The following is a 14,310-nucleotide window of genomic DNA, read 5'->3' as shown; positions in this document are numbered from 1 at the left end:
AATACAGTTTACAATTTTGAAAGATCCCACAAAGATCAATTACAATGATTTTTTAAAATAGGTTATTAGTCTACAGCTTGCTGGAGACCAGTAGTCAGGAGAGTTTGTGTGCCTGAGAGCACCAGTGTCTGTCTAGCTAATGTCACCAGTACGAAGGTATGAGCAGCGGATCTCATGATGCAGTTATTTAGCAAATCCCCTCGAGTGTTTATTGAAACAAGGCCCTTTGTGCATCACAGCCTTTTAGGGTAAAGGTGTGTGGCAAGTGTGAGGGTGGCAGTCTCTGTTATAGACCTTAGAAGCCTGATGCTTAACAGACCCCTCAAAGGTAGAGGTGGCTAGGGAGACAGGAAGAGAATCAATAGTAGGGACTTCCAAAACCAAAGGCAGACAGAGGCCTCCAGACCCACTCAGTTGGAATCAAAGAAGAGATTCGTGTCAAGTAAAGACGCAAAAGCACCCCTCTCAGTGGCCATTTAGAGGTCACTGGCTGAGGGGAGACGAGCAGGAGACCAACAGGTACCACATTAACTATTGCTTCAAGAACCTGACCTACAGAAAAGACAAGGAGAGGTTGATAACCTTTGGCTAGGGTACCTAAGGAAACTAGATGAAGGTATAGGCCAGTATAGAAGAATATTTGCATATTTTAGCACTAAAAGAGAAGTGCCAGCATCAAAAACATAGTTCAAAGGCCCTTAGAGAGGAGGTACTCCCGGACCACAGTGATGCTGGGAATTCCAGTGGTCAGGGCACAGGTGGAAGGACAGATCTTCAGCGAAGCAGGAAAGACCTCACTCTTCCATGTAAGACAAGCTTGGCCAGAAGACCTCACTCTTCCATGTAAGACAAGCTTGGCCAGATTCATGGCTAGAAACTACACAGGGTCGGGGTGACCAAGAATGTACCTCCGAAAGCTCAGCTAGGATAGGAGACCAAGGATTTGTTTTTCATCCATCAGGTGGCTATGATGGGAAATTCTCTTCAGGGCCTCAGTGACCTATGTGGTGGGCATGAAAATGGTTTAGGTAAATAGAGGATTAACCAAGCTTGAAGGGTGACATACCTTGGGTCCCTGTGGTCCAGGCAAGCCTTCAGGACCTGGAAATCCTTTCTGGCCAGGTAAACCAGGGGGCCCAGCACAGCCTTTCTCCCCCTGTTAAAACCAAAACAAAAGAAGAAGCAAGCAGCAGTGAACCAGCAACAGGCTGTGCCACACCCCAGCCTTCTCTTCTTCAAGACATTATTCTCTTAAATCAAAGAGTCAATAGTCACACTCGGCACCCAGGCAAACCATCATCTAGAGACACGTGTCCGTAGGCTTCGGAGTGATGCTCATGTCCTTGTAGAGATTGTCTTTTCCCGGAATCTAGACCTACTACTCAGGATAGAGGTTAGAAGAAAAGGAACCAAGAATAGAAAGGACAGTACGGTTAGAAAATTAAGGTTGGTGGAGTGTGTTTATTAAGGCGTGGAGATGGTGAGGGTGAGGTGGAAGGCCTTGTTTTGAGGTCTTAGGAATGACAGAATGAAAACAGAATACCACAGAAGCACGGACCGGAGACCTTTTGTTGCTGCACGGGAATGCATCCTCCAATCGGCTATTCTCATAGGAGCTGCAGGAGAGGTGTCAAGGGCAACATACGGCAAAGTGGGAGCTAAGTGATCTTGTAGGTGGAGTTAAATGATGCTATGGGCCCTGGTAGAATTGAGTTTAAAAAAACCAAAACATTCCCATGGATGTGAATACCGGGAAATAGTCTTTAGCAGTCAAAGCACGAGTTACTTTGTTTTGTTTCAACTGGTAAATGCAACAAATAAATAAATAGATAAATGACTACACAAAGCCACAGAAAAGATTGAAAGTCTGGTACTTTACACTGGTATGTAGGCAAGCACACCTGATAAACAGACAGAAGTGGATTTGCTACACCCCACAGCTCACTTCCTTTCCCATGTTTGAGGACTGCATTGTGTGTCTAGCTGTTAGTTACCCTTCATTATTGTTGAATAATTAATTAATGTCTCCGAGGAAGGAGTTTGTAAACAAACAAAAATACTTTATCTCTGCCTGTCTTAATTTTCATAAATTGCGAGTTAATGGGGCGAACTGATGAGATTTCACAGCACTCTTTTTCTTTTAATTCTGCAATGGAGCTTTGAAATTTTTTTTTTCCTTGTCTGGAGTGCTGCTGCTGGATTTTACCACTAGGTGGCGATCTTGTCCCAGTGCTGCGGCACCGCATCTGTGGGTTTCAGTCAATGTTTACATAGAAGCGAGAGAATCAAGTTGTTTTAGTTACTTCTCTCATGTTTAGCAACATCATAAATATAGTGTATGCTAGGGAGGCGTCTTAAAATGTTCTCTTTCTGCCAACTTGCTACTTATTCAGCCGAGAGAGTTACAGTCTAACTGCCAGTATTTACACAAGGAAGCAGGAGTAGCCAAAGCTTCCTAGAAGGCTTTCAACATTGTTTAAGGTTAATGTTTATATACAATTACTTTAAACGTGGATTTAGGGGACTTGATAACGTAGTGAAGATCTCCACTACAGAAGAGCAAAGTGTGACAGACTCAGGGCATCTCTGGTGTGAAGAGGCAGCGGGATGTTCTGTTCTTACCTTCTCCCCTTTGGTCCCCACGCAGAGGCACGGGCCCTTGCCTTTGCAGACGCAGCCCTGGAAAGAGCAATAGAGGACGATTGATGGAGAGCAAAGCCATTTTATGTTCTTTGAATCTTGGACACTTAAACTCCTGATGCACGGGACACTGGCATTTCATCAATAAAAGCGAAGAGGAAAAACATCCTAGAAAGAGTGTCAAATGGCATGGAAGTGTCACCGTTTTTTGTTTGTTTGTTTGTTTGTTTATTGAACTTAGGAAGTTAGGCAACTTGTTTGTGGAAAAGGAAAAGTTGTTTATCTCTCTCCCTTTTTCCACGATAAGAAAAAGTTGGGGTGTATGAAACTGCCATTGTTGCGGGAGGAAAGTGGTGTAACACTGGCGTAGTCTTAGTTTCTGTAGGACGTGCGTGCGCACGCGTGCGTGTGTGCGTGCCTGCGTGCATGCGTGCTACGGTGCGTGCGTGCGTGCGTGCGTGCGTGTGTGTGTGTGTGTGTGTGTGTGTGACTGTGACTGTGTCTGTGTCTGTGTGTTTGGGTTCAATGCGTATTTGGACCTGGCTTTCCTGTATGCAACCTATCTCAATATCATGACTGAACACATAACGTGTTCCACAGGTGATTCCAAGCTTCGCTTTCCCTGAAACCGCGCTCAAGACTAGAATAGATGCTCACTGTGTGCCTTTTAGACATTCACTCTCTATGCTGACATTCAAATAATCTTCCTTGTGGAAAGGACGAAAACTACATCACTGAGCTGGGGAAAGGCTATCCTGTCTCGTCCGTTTGATACCTCTACAAACTCAGCCCTTAGAAACTATGTATGAATCAGCTCTAAAAAATATTGTCAACCTACAGAGAAACAAGGAGAAAAAGAGCTGTAAGTGGCAGATTTAGTATGCACTTTGACATAAATGATATACTCTGTGGTCATACATGAACCTTTTCCTTCATTGTTTCCTTTAGTTAATGCTAACTGCAAAATTAGTTTGCTTCTATAGAAAAATATGATCGATAATTGATAATATCAATTGATAATTGATGTACAAGTCTAGGAGGCTGGTAAGTAAATTACAAAGAAGCCAGGGAATTCTATTTTTGTAACTGAAAAGAAAAAGTCTCAACACATAATTAACTGAATATGTTTCCTGAGGTGATGACAGGGGGATTTTGTACCATTCACAGAGGTGAGTAGGCAGTGACTTCCACTCTTCCCACCCTCACCCATTCATAAATATTGTGATTTATACAAACGGGAAGTAACTAACTGAGGCATTGATAGTCTCCCTGAGTTTTGGTTATTTGATATTCTCAGAGGACCAGGTCTTTGCTGTTTTCCTCACAGGTGTTTGGCATGATACAGGCATGTCTTAATGATCTCAGCTTTGCCTTTCTGGATTTTTAACTGTCTACATTCATGTCAGTCATGTGTTTAACTGCACTCTTACTAGCAATGGCTTCCCTGAACATCCACGCCATCTCATCTCTGCCCCATGACTAACTGAATCAGAACCTTTAGGGCCAGCTCTCAGGAATCTGTTTCATGAAGGCCTCTTGTTGGTAGTGATTTCTTTCTCACAGTTGAGGACTCCATCACTGAGTGAACTTGACATAAGTATGTGTCTTCAAGTAGAGTATACAAGGATTTCCCTAGCCACTGTTCTCAATAGACAGCAAGAATCTCTGCCTCTCATGAGCCACAGACACCTGGATCCTGAGCATCTGATTCACAGAAGGAAGAGGTATCTTAGCCATTATCTAAACCAGAGAATATTAAATGGGGCCACAAGGCAGACTATCTATCTATCTATCTATCTATCTATCTATCTATCTATCTATCTATCTATCATCTGTCTATCTGTCTGTCTATCTATCATCTATCTATCTATCTATCTATCTATCTATCTATCTATCTATCATCTGTCTATCTGCCTGTCTGTCTATCTATCTATCTATCTATCTATCTATCTATCTATCTATCATCTGTCTATCTGCCTGTCTGTCTGTCTAACTGTCTATCTATCTATCTATCTATCTATCTATCTATCTATCATCTGTCTATCTGCCTGTCTATCTATCTATCTATCTATCTATCTATCTATCTATCTATCTATCATCTGTCTATCTGCCTGTCCGTCTGTCTAACTGTCTATCTATCTATCTATCTATCTATCTATCTATCTATCTATCTATCATCTGTCTATCTGCCTGTCTGTCTGTCTATCTATCTATCTATCTATCATCTGTCTATCTGTCTGTCTGTCTGTCTAACTATCTGTCTATCTATCTATCTATCTACCTACCTATCTATCATCTATCTATCTATCTATCTATCTATCTATCTATCTCTCTCTCTGTCTGTCTGTCTGTCTGTCTGTCTATCTATCATCTATCTATCTATCATCTATTTTGGAGGTCGTATTGGGCCTCCACTCCTGGGAACCTTTCAGCCAGAGCTTGAGCGAGTATCCCTTTGCTGATCTCCTTTAGTCTGGACCACATCTCCTCTCCTATCCCTTCTCCTGGAACTTTTGGAGTTACATGTTTGATGTACAACTTTCCTGATGTCTGTACGTCCATCCCAGGAGAGAAGGACCCACCCTCATGCCAATAGCCTATTTGTGCTGTACACCCTGAACAAACACTGCACCAATTGGATGGACGCTTATGGCTCACCCTGGACTTGGAATTTTAAAGCCCAGGAGTTACGTGATGGTTGTCTGGCAGTTATGATTGAGGAAAACAAGGGTGAAGCCAGAGTCTTTAGTAATCTTCACACTTAAAACCAACGCAAACTGAATTGCTTGTTATTTGTCTGGGCTGAAGAAAATTTTAGAAAAACATTTAAGTCCCCATGAGGGCTGAAAAGCAGTACAAGAAACGGTCATACACTATCTCACTTAAATTCAGCACCTGTTGGTATAATCCCCTACTCCATTCCATTTCCCTCTGTCTTTGTTGTTCTCTGCCACTTTCTTCTTACACACACACACACACACACACACACACACACACACACGTACACACTCCCCCATCACCAAACAACTCAAAAGCAGATGGCGTGCGGGCTGGCTTGTCACTCCATATGAGCATATATTCTTACCTAACAGCAGCACTATAATGAATAAGCCCAAATGGATATCATTTTAGCATACTTGCTTATTAGAGGATCATAGTTTGTTTAAGGCCCTTGACGATGGCAGAAAATTGAAAGCTGTTTCACGTCTAGAAAATCTTTGATTGTATAGTAGAAACTTCATCACTTAAAAAAGACATTTCTAGGTGTATGTGGGTATGTATATGTGTGCTACGTGTGTGGGGGTAGCTCCAGAGGCCAGAAAAGTACATATTGTTCCCTAAACTTGGAGTTACAAAAGATTATGAGACCCCAACACACATGCTAAGAGAGCTGAACTTGGGTCACCATTAATAGAAAACTGTCAGTTGACTTGCTGGCTAGCAGAAGGTACAGACAGTCTGATCTTTCTGGGAGCCAACTCACAGGACAGGCGTTTGGAGTGGGCCCACTGTATCCTCTCTTCACACAGCTGCCCTGTTCTTGTATTCTTGCGGCTGCGTAGTAGACGTGACTCTCACAGATAGGTCCACAGCCTTTCTGCCTGGGTTAGCAGGATTATTCCAGAATCAAACAGTCAGGGTGTGGCCTGCCCACATGTCTGCTTAATCATGCTGGCTGGGATTTCAGAATGTGTTACGTGACAACTTACCTACAGGTAGATCCTCCACCTGACTGGATGACCTCAACGTTACAGTAAGGACAGCTGTCTGGCAGCTGTTCAGAGGCCCGTGTGATGGCATAGAGGGACTGGCATGGGACCTCATGAAATAAGGTCCCCAGGGAGTGATCTTACATGCAAGGTATAAATTCTTTTCATTTTGGCCTCTTCCCTTAAACCCAGTCTAAACTTTACAAATATGTTTCAATAAGTTGACCCTTAGATTACTCAACCAAATGATGCACAGGCCATGGCTAAACCTTTTGCATTCATTTTGATAGGCCCGTTTTTGAAATTCCACAATCATCTTAATGGGTCCAACCCATTGATTACTATTCAGAAGTTAACTCCCTTAAAAAGCCATAGGGCCAGCAGCTACCGTTCAACCACCTCCACTGACTGGCTATTTCTCATGCAATAATTTTATGATTTTTCCCTTTTCAGCATCAAAGTAGTTCTCAGTGTCTTCATGCCAAACCTCAAGGAAGTAAGGTGCAGGAAGTTCTTAGTAATCAACCCCGCCTTTTCTCTCCCCTGGAATCAGAATGCTGCCCGAGGTTAGTGCTTTGGCACATTTGGATATTAAATAATTCACCTGGTGGGGGGGATCATTCTTTTAATGAGTGCATTCACATTTTATGGCCTCAGAATGCAAGATAAACATTCTCTGTAAAGAATCTAAAAGATTTGGAGCCCCAGAGATCCCATACCCAGTACATACGGGCTACTGCATGTGTGTCCTGTGGGTTATCTGTGTAGGTTTCAAGTAGAGTTTAGGGTCAGTTGCCAAAGGCTTCCCAGCCGTTGGTTCCACTAGCAGAGGCAGGCATTAAGATTGGCCTGGTGGCATGTGGCAACTAATGAAAGAAGGGGCCTTGAATTAACAAGAGAGCAAGGGTTTGGAGGGAGGGAGTCGAAGGAGAAATGACACAACTATGTTATAATCTCAGAAAAAAAAAGAAAAAGAAGAAGATTCATCTTGTGATGGTTTGCAGAGGAATAGGGAGGAAAGCTGCTTGCATACGGCTGTGCACTCAGTAAGGTCTCAGGCACTGGGGACTTCCCCGCTCTGTTCCACACATGACTCTTTGCCAAAGGCAAGCCATGTGACTGTCTGACTTTATCTTCGGTCAGTGTAAACTAGCCATGTTCCCCTGAAACATTTCCTCCTGAGTTCATCCAGCACCAGAGAGCTGGCCTGGACTTCCAGAATAAGGATGAGACTGGAAATTCTTTGTTAGTTCCGCAACGGGATCATAGCGTCTGTTACCAGTATCCGTAGAGGATACCAGGTGTATTCGTTGACTAGTTCGATGTTATTCGTACACGGGCACAGATACTGTAACATTTGATGTATTTAATAAAATGCTCCTCAGAAATCTCAGTGGCATCTGATGTTCATAATGACGGGCGCCAGTTTGCACAGGTGATAGACAAGCAGCGATTGCTTTTCAGCGGCTGCCCTGGCAGCCTGGATTGGCTTTGTCTCAGCTCCCACAGCATCCACGCGTCACCTGTACACTGTCAAACTTAGCCAGTGTTTGGTGCTGCAGACTTGGTTCAGTGGTTAGAGTGGATGCCGCTCTTCCAGGGGACTTGAGTTTGATTCCTGGCATCCATGTTGGGTGGCTCATAACCACTTGTAACTCTCGCTCCAGGAGATTCAACACCCTCTTAGGCCTCTGCAGGCTCCCCCCCACACACATGTGGTATTTACCCACACAATCACACACATAAAGGAAAATAATAAATTAACAAGCCATTTAATGAGGTACGTCCATTTTTACTGTTTATGGAATGGTGCAAGAAATTTATACATACATTTTTATTTCCCATTAATAGAAAATATTTTTCAGATTCTCCTCCTCCTCTCTGAACACAGCACGTCCCATTTCTGCTGGCTCATGATGTGGAGGTGGCCTCCTGCTCCCTCTGTCTCTCCCCACATCCAGCTACCCGGGGTCAGTGGGAGGGGAAGTTGGCATCTTCGGAGTTGGTTCACACTCTAATGAGCAGGGCTGCTGACTTTGCATTAAAATTATTGACCCTGCCAGTCTCTGTGCCCAGCCAATGGCCCGAGGCAATGGTTTTCATATGTGAAAAGAAGAGCTGACCCAGTCCAAGCCAAGCGGTGCCAGACAGGCCCCCACCAACTGTTCTCCGCAGAGCGGCCTCCGCCCAGTGACCTGCCGCGTTGGCAGCTTGCCCTTCGGTGAAGAAGGGTCCGGCGAGGGGTTGCATGCCCCGCCCACCGTCATCTCCATGGGCGCTGGCTGCCACTCTTCGCATCTTTCAGCTCCTGCCCAGGGAGATGGCGCTGGTCTAGACCACAAACCCAGCCACCCGCTTTGGATTTTCTGATTGACAGACAAGACTGCAGATGGGTGACAGTCTGAGTTCTCTGACGTGTTTGGAGATAAACACTCTGGTAAAAACACGTCCTTCCGGCCTTGTGTATTCCAAGGAGTGAGGAGCGTGGCAGTTACTAGCAACTCCAGCCTCTGTCCCCTGAAGTATTTTAAAATCTTCTAGTATCAAGCACTTCTAATTAGCGTACTTCTTACTGTGGAGTTTTCAAACAAACACTGTTTTTGCTTGACCCGGTGTCCCTTCTTCCCTGTTACCTCCCATCCCTCGTACTCTCTACTTACCCCACCCATAGTCTCCTTTCTGCCTTCACGTCCCATATGTCCTGTAGGTGTCCCCATTTCCTCAGCACTCTGGCTCTCTTCTCCTGAGCTCCTTTCTAGTCTTATAGTCTGTATCCATTCTTCCTTACTCACGCTCGTTCATATACACTTATGAACGTTACAAGCTCGGGCTCTGTATAAGGGAGAACACTAGCTTTTTTTCCTTTCTGAGCTTGTTATTTTAGTTAATATAATGTTTTCTAGGTTCACCTATTTTCCTGCAAGTTTCCTGACTTTCAGTATTCCTCATATATATTTGTGTGCATATGAATATATACAAATATATAAATTCCTTTGTGTATATGCATCACATTTTCGGCATCCACCCATCCTCTTCTTTTCCAAACAATGCAGCCGTTGACATGGGTTTGCAAGTACATGTGTGTCAGGACATGGAGTCTTTGGGGTATTTACCCAGAAGTGGTACATCTGGATCTTACGGTAGCTCTAGTTTTAATTTTTGAGAAGCTTCTCTACTGATTTCTGAAACGGTTGAACTGGCTTAGATTCTTGTTCATGGTGAGTAAAGGGTTCACGTTCCCCACGCTTGCGCTGGCGGGTGTCATTGGATTTCTGGATCTTGGCCATTCTTCATGGGGCATGAGATGTCTGTATTATGAAGAGTCTGTCTTGTTTCTCCCTCCTGTCCCTCAGCCTAGAGAAAGACTCACTGACCTGCACAGGTTCAGCTGGGAGGCGCCGGATGGGCCCGAGGTGCCTCTTCTTACTTCCCTAGCTTGTCCTGTGAAACACTGTTGGCTTTGTCATCTGTTGTTCTAGAATTTTCTCATCACGGGTGAAAGCAAGCTAATTTTACATTGTCATGTGTACCAATGGGTCCATTAAAACAATCTGACATGTTAATGACCATGTTTTTAGGAACCAATAACTCTTAACACAAAAACTTCCCCCAAATCGAATAAAAATGGAAAAAAAAGAACCCTCAAATAATCTTAACAAAAAACTTCACCAAGCAATAGAAAATCCAAACTCCATGCTGGGAAGTGGGTGCCTGGATATTCTGGTTCCTTAGGTCTTTCAGAGATCTCTTTCGTGCTATTTAATCTCCCCTGCTCCCCCACTCCCCAGACATGGTGGTTTCTTTGTGTGAGAGCTCTGACTGTCCTGGAACTCTCCTTGTAGACCAGGCTGGCCTCGAACTCACAGAGATCTGCCTGTCTCTGCCTCCCGAGTGCTGGGATTAAAGGCGTTTGCCCCCAGTGCCCGGCTGCTACTTACTCTTTTAAAGTATATGCTTCTTATGTACAAAAGCTGCCTACTTCTTTGCACTGGTCGGTTGCTGGGGAAATAGTGGCCTTCTGCTTGTTGACTTGAGGGTCCTGCGATACTTTGGGGACTACAGGCGTGCCCAGCAGACAGTCTCCAAATGCCATGTAACCCAGTGCAGAATACAAAAGTTTTGTGCAGCTTTATTTGATAACTTGGCTGTGCAATTTTCCATTGTGAATTTTACGTGAAAACATCCTGTCACAATGTCAAAATGCTGGCCACACCAACCATCTTACTCAGTGGTTGACCCTGCATATAGTAATACCATCTGGCCAGGTAAGATGAGCCCAGTGGGACCACAGAGACAAGTCTGGTATGGGGGCAACGAACTGCTTTCTGGTTGAATTTTATGCCCAGTCCAGGTAAAAGAATTCATGTCCGGAACTGTAAACCTAGCCCAAAGCCTGTGACTGGGGAGGTAACAGGTCCTGGTAGGGCAACTACCGCTACTGTTTTGTCAAAGGGACACAATGCCTGACAAACTGCCTCTATGTCTATAGAATAGTTTTGCTGTCAGCTTTGGTCAGAGTGATGAGCCATGACTGCAGAAGCTTGTACTTGGTCAAACAGAGAGAATGTGTAGCTGCTAAATGTCTCAGTACAAGTGGGGCAGCTCTGCCCCTCCTCCAAGGCTCAGGGAACATTGTGGAGAGAGGGACAGGAGGAACACGGTAATCAGATGAAGGAGGGCGGAGAGCAGTATGGAATGCTGGCTCCCGGGCATGTCGTGGCTCTCACACTCTTGAACTCACAGAGACTGTGGTTACCTGCACAGGATCTCCTCGGGGGTTGTCAGCACCCTGTCATGGCAGGGAGAGAGACTCATCATGTCTCACCCCCTCTGAGAACTTATACACAGGTAAGTGTTGATGGAGAGAGAGAAAGGAGAGAGACAGAGACAGAGAGACAGGGGGAGGGATAGAGCGAGACACACACACACACACACACACACACACACACACACACACACACACACACACAGAATAGCTGCTGTGGAGTTGAAGTTGGTTCCTCTCTGAAGAGGAACTCAGGAACGGGTGGTCAGGGGAAGGAGAGGGCTTATAATCTCAACCTTTCGTGTTCAGGGTATTTTATTGTTATGTTGCTACTCTGTGCAGGTCTTACTTTGCTGACAAGTAACGATAAAGGTAGAAAGTCCATCTAGGATTAGTTGTTTTGAAAATCAAAGCTAACAGCCAAAAGGACAACAAAGCATTCATCTCAAATACAGAAAGTGCCTTTTCCTTTCTGTTCAAAGGCCTGTGATTTATTAGTTGTTTTCTCAAACTACTGAACATGCTAGGTTTGTCTTAGATGATAATTTTTTATCATTTGGAAAACTACTAACTTAGCTTTGATTTCCTTACAGAAAAAAAACATACAGTCAGAGTAAACAGAGGAAATTTTTAAGTACAGAGAGACGAAGGCATTTGGTGAAGAAGCCGTGAAGCTGGAAATTTCTACAGACCCAGCAAAGCCAACGGGTCCTGAAAACACCGCTGATAGGAGACGGTGACTGAGTTACAGGATGCTAAGATTGCCTCAGGTCTCCCTCCTCATTCTCATTCCAGACCTGGTCCAGATTGCCTTGGCGCCTAGAGCTTTTTATTTGACCTTGGCAAATAACCACACCTCAGTTTGGGGAGATTTTGGAGAGTCACCTACACATTGACTTTTCTGCCCAAAGGTTGGCCTGGGTGAAGAGCCAGGGTGCCTGCATCTATTTTTTGGCTGAACTGGGCTCCACCCAAGCTCCTCACTACCCTATCAAGCTTCTTCTCCCCCAAGGGACATAGGTGATGCTACCTAAGTAAGAGATGGTGTGGGGTTGGGCATAAGCCAAGGAATCACGACTATGACTCTTCATAAAGGATAAAATCTTGAGTTAGCTTTTTAAAAAATTGTTTTTGTGTATATGCATGCATACCGTGTGTGTGTGTGTGTATATTGTTTCAATGCCCTTAAAATAAAGTTTTGTGCATTCCAGGCTGACTTTGAACTTGTTTATCTGCCAACTGATCCACCTCCCAAGGGCTTCAATCGCGCATGTGCACGATCACCCTCAGTTAATGTGATGCTGGGGATGGACCCCCGGAATTTGTGCATGTTAGGCAATCTAGATCTCCACAGCCTGAACTTTGCCTCTTATAATATGAGATATAAATTTAGTCAAGATGATTCATCCTAAGTAGCATGGCAGCCTTGGTTTATAGCACACTGTGATTCAGAAAATTCTCCCTATGATATTTTATTCCCAGTCCCATGATACTCCAACTGTCTGGAGCCAGAATAGCCTTACTCTCCCAGGACCCCATCCCTGACAAGCAGGCCGAGGGCTGGAGTCTGGACTGAAAAAGGGCTTAGCAGATTCATCTGTAAGGGTTCCCCAGACCACGCTGACAAAATCCTCAACATATCTACGATTAAAAATAAACTTATCTTCACTTCAAATAGCATTACTATTAATGCCTGTGGTATTTATGAAACAATCGTATAATATACTTAGTTTGAAAAATGCAGACTGGTTAGGGTTAGTGAGAAACTCCAAATGAACGCCACAAATTAGGTTATGCCGCTTCCTCAATTAAACATATTTGCTTATCATGAACGGCCATCCGTGCCAAGTCTACGCTCATAACTTAGGACGTTATTTTGTGTTCTGGTGACCACATTTTCCCCCTCCCCCCAGCCCGAGGTGCTGGTCCCCAGGAAGTGTTGTGTGCTAGTCTCACCCACAAAAGCTGCCTGCCTGTTCACATTCCTGTGCTTTTCCACATGCTGTGTGGTTGTCACGACCACTTATCCATGTCCAGTCCTTTGCTTGGGTAAAGTTTGCACATTTGGGAGCTGTCCAAAGGTTACCCCTCTCTTCCCTAAGTACTTGGAGCAGTTGCCAGTTCCCTCACCTGGGTGGCACATAGTGCTCTCAGGACATCCATCTGTCCACTGCTTTGTTTGCCCAGCTTTCAGCACCACGTGGTTCAGCTTCTCAAGGGAACTCTCATTTTACTCTTCCCTGTGTTCTGACCAGTTCACAGCACCGAGGAAAGACGGGGCTGTTCTTCTGGGAGGAAACCATCCCCTTAGCTCCACAACTTCATGAGTGTAAGCAGAAGTTTATGTCCTGCCCAGTCTCTCAGCCATTTAGTACGAAAGAAACACACAGAGCCTATATTAATAATAAACTGGTTGGCCTATTAGCTCAGGCTTTTAATTAACTAGTCCTTACAACTTAATTAACACATAATTCTTGTCTATGTTTAGTAACGTAACTTGGTCCCTTTTCTCAGTGCAGCATTTTCATCTTGCTTCCTCTGTGTCTGGGTGGTGACTGCAGACTGAGCCTTTCCTCTTCCCAGAATTCTCCTATTCTGGTTGCTCTGTCTATATTTCCTGCCTGGCTACTGGCAAATCAGCATTTTATTGAACCAATATGAGTGACAAAGCTTTCAGGGTACAAGAGCATTGTCCCACAGCACATGAGTCTGAATAAACCCTGGAAGGAAAACTCCAGGAGATAGCATGGATGGTGGGTGTTATCCTACAAGCCAGCCAAGAAATGTGTGCTGTGACAAATATACAAGGGGACAGGAATTGTGAGAAATGCATGTGGTCTCAGAGAGAGAGAGAGAGAGAGAGAGAGAGAGAGAGAGAGAGAGAGAAGAGAAGCTTGGTAGTGAGACTTGAAGAATGGCACACGCTTTGAACTTAAGGAACAGGTTGGCAGGGGAACTCTCTGTCCTTAAGGGTGCTTTGGGGGACTTTTACCTCCAATGAAATCATCTTCTGGATCAAGGACATGATGATCCATGCTCTTACTTTCAAAATCACCCCCACACACCGTTTCCTACTTTCTAACTCCACATTTATCAGCAAACCTAGAAATGATGTCATCCACTCATGCATTCAGTATTTATTGAATGCCTACTATGTGCTAGGGACTATTTTAGATATGGGCACATTATAGTTTC

The 14,310-nt window shown here is 44.4% G+C and overlaps 1 protein-coding gene and 1 long non-coding RNA gene across 2 annotated transcripts in view; one reads left to right on the top strand and one right to left on the bottom strand.

Annotated features, from left to right (window-relative positions):
• The window catches only part of Col4a3 (collagen type IV alpha 3 chain), a 133,879-nt gene that overhangs the window by 78,136 nt on the left and 41,433 nt on the right, over nucleotides 1-14,310 (bottom strand). The window contains exons 2-3 of the mRNA XM_085697617.2: nucleotides 2,623-2,679; nucleotides 1,067-1,156 (exon numbers count right to left, since the gene is read on the bottom strand). Of these exons, the coding sequence (XP_085553743.2) occupies nucleotides 1,067-1,156; nucleotides 2,623-2,679 (147 nt within the window). The remainder of the gene's footprint in view (nucleotides 1-1,066; nucleotides 1,157-2,622; nucleotides 2,680-14,310) is intronic.
• On the top strand, nucleotides 10,997-12,325 carry LOC146896151 (uncharacterized). Its single transcript, XR_014999643.2, has 2 exons — nucleotides 10,997-11,198; nucleotides 11,709-12,325. It is a non-coding gene; the product is annotated as an uncharacterized LOC146896151 (long non-coding RNA).

The sequence above is a fragment of the Myodes glareolus genome, chromosome 1 (genome assembly GCF_982192425.1).
Source record: "Myodes glareolus chromosome 1, mMyoGla1.1, whole genome shotgun sequence".
In the NCBI taxonomy this organism is placed as follows: Eukaryota; Metazoa; Chordata; class Mammalia; order Rodentia; family Cricetidae; genus Myodes; species Myodes glareolus.
The sequence above is the reverse complement of the archived record's forward strand: the minus strand, read 5'-3'. Positions and strand labels throughout refer to the sequence as shown.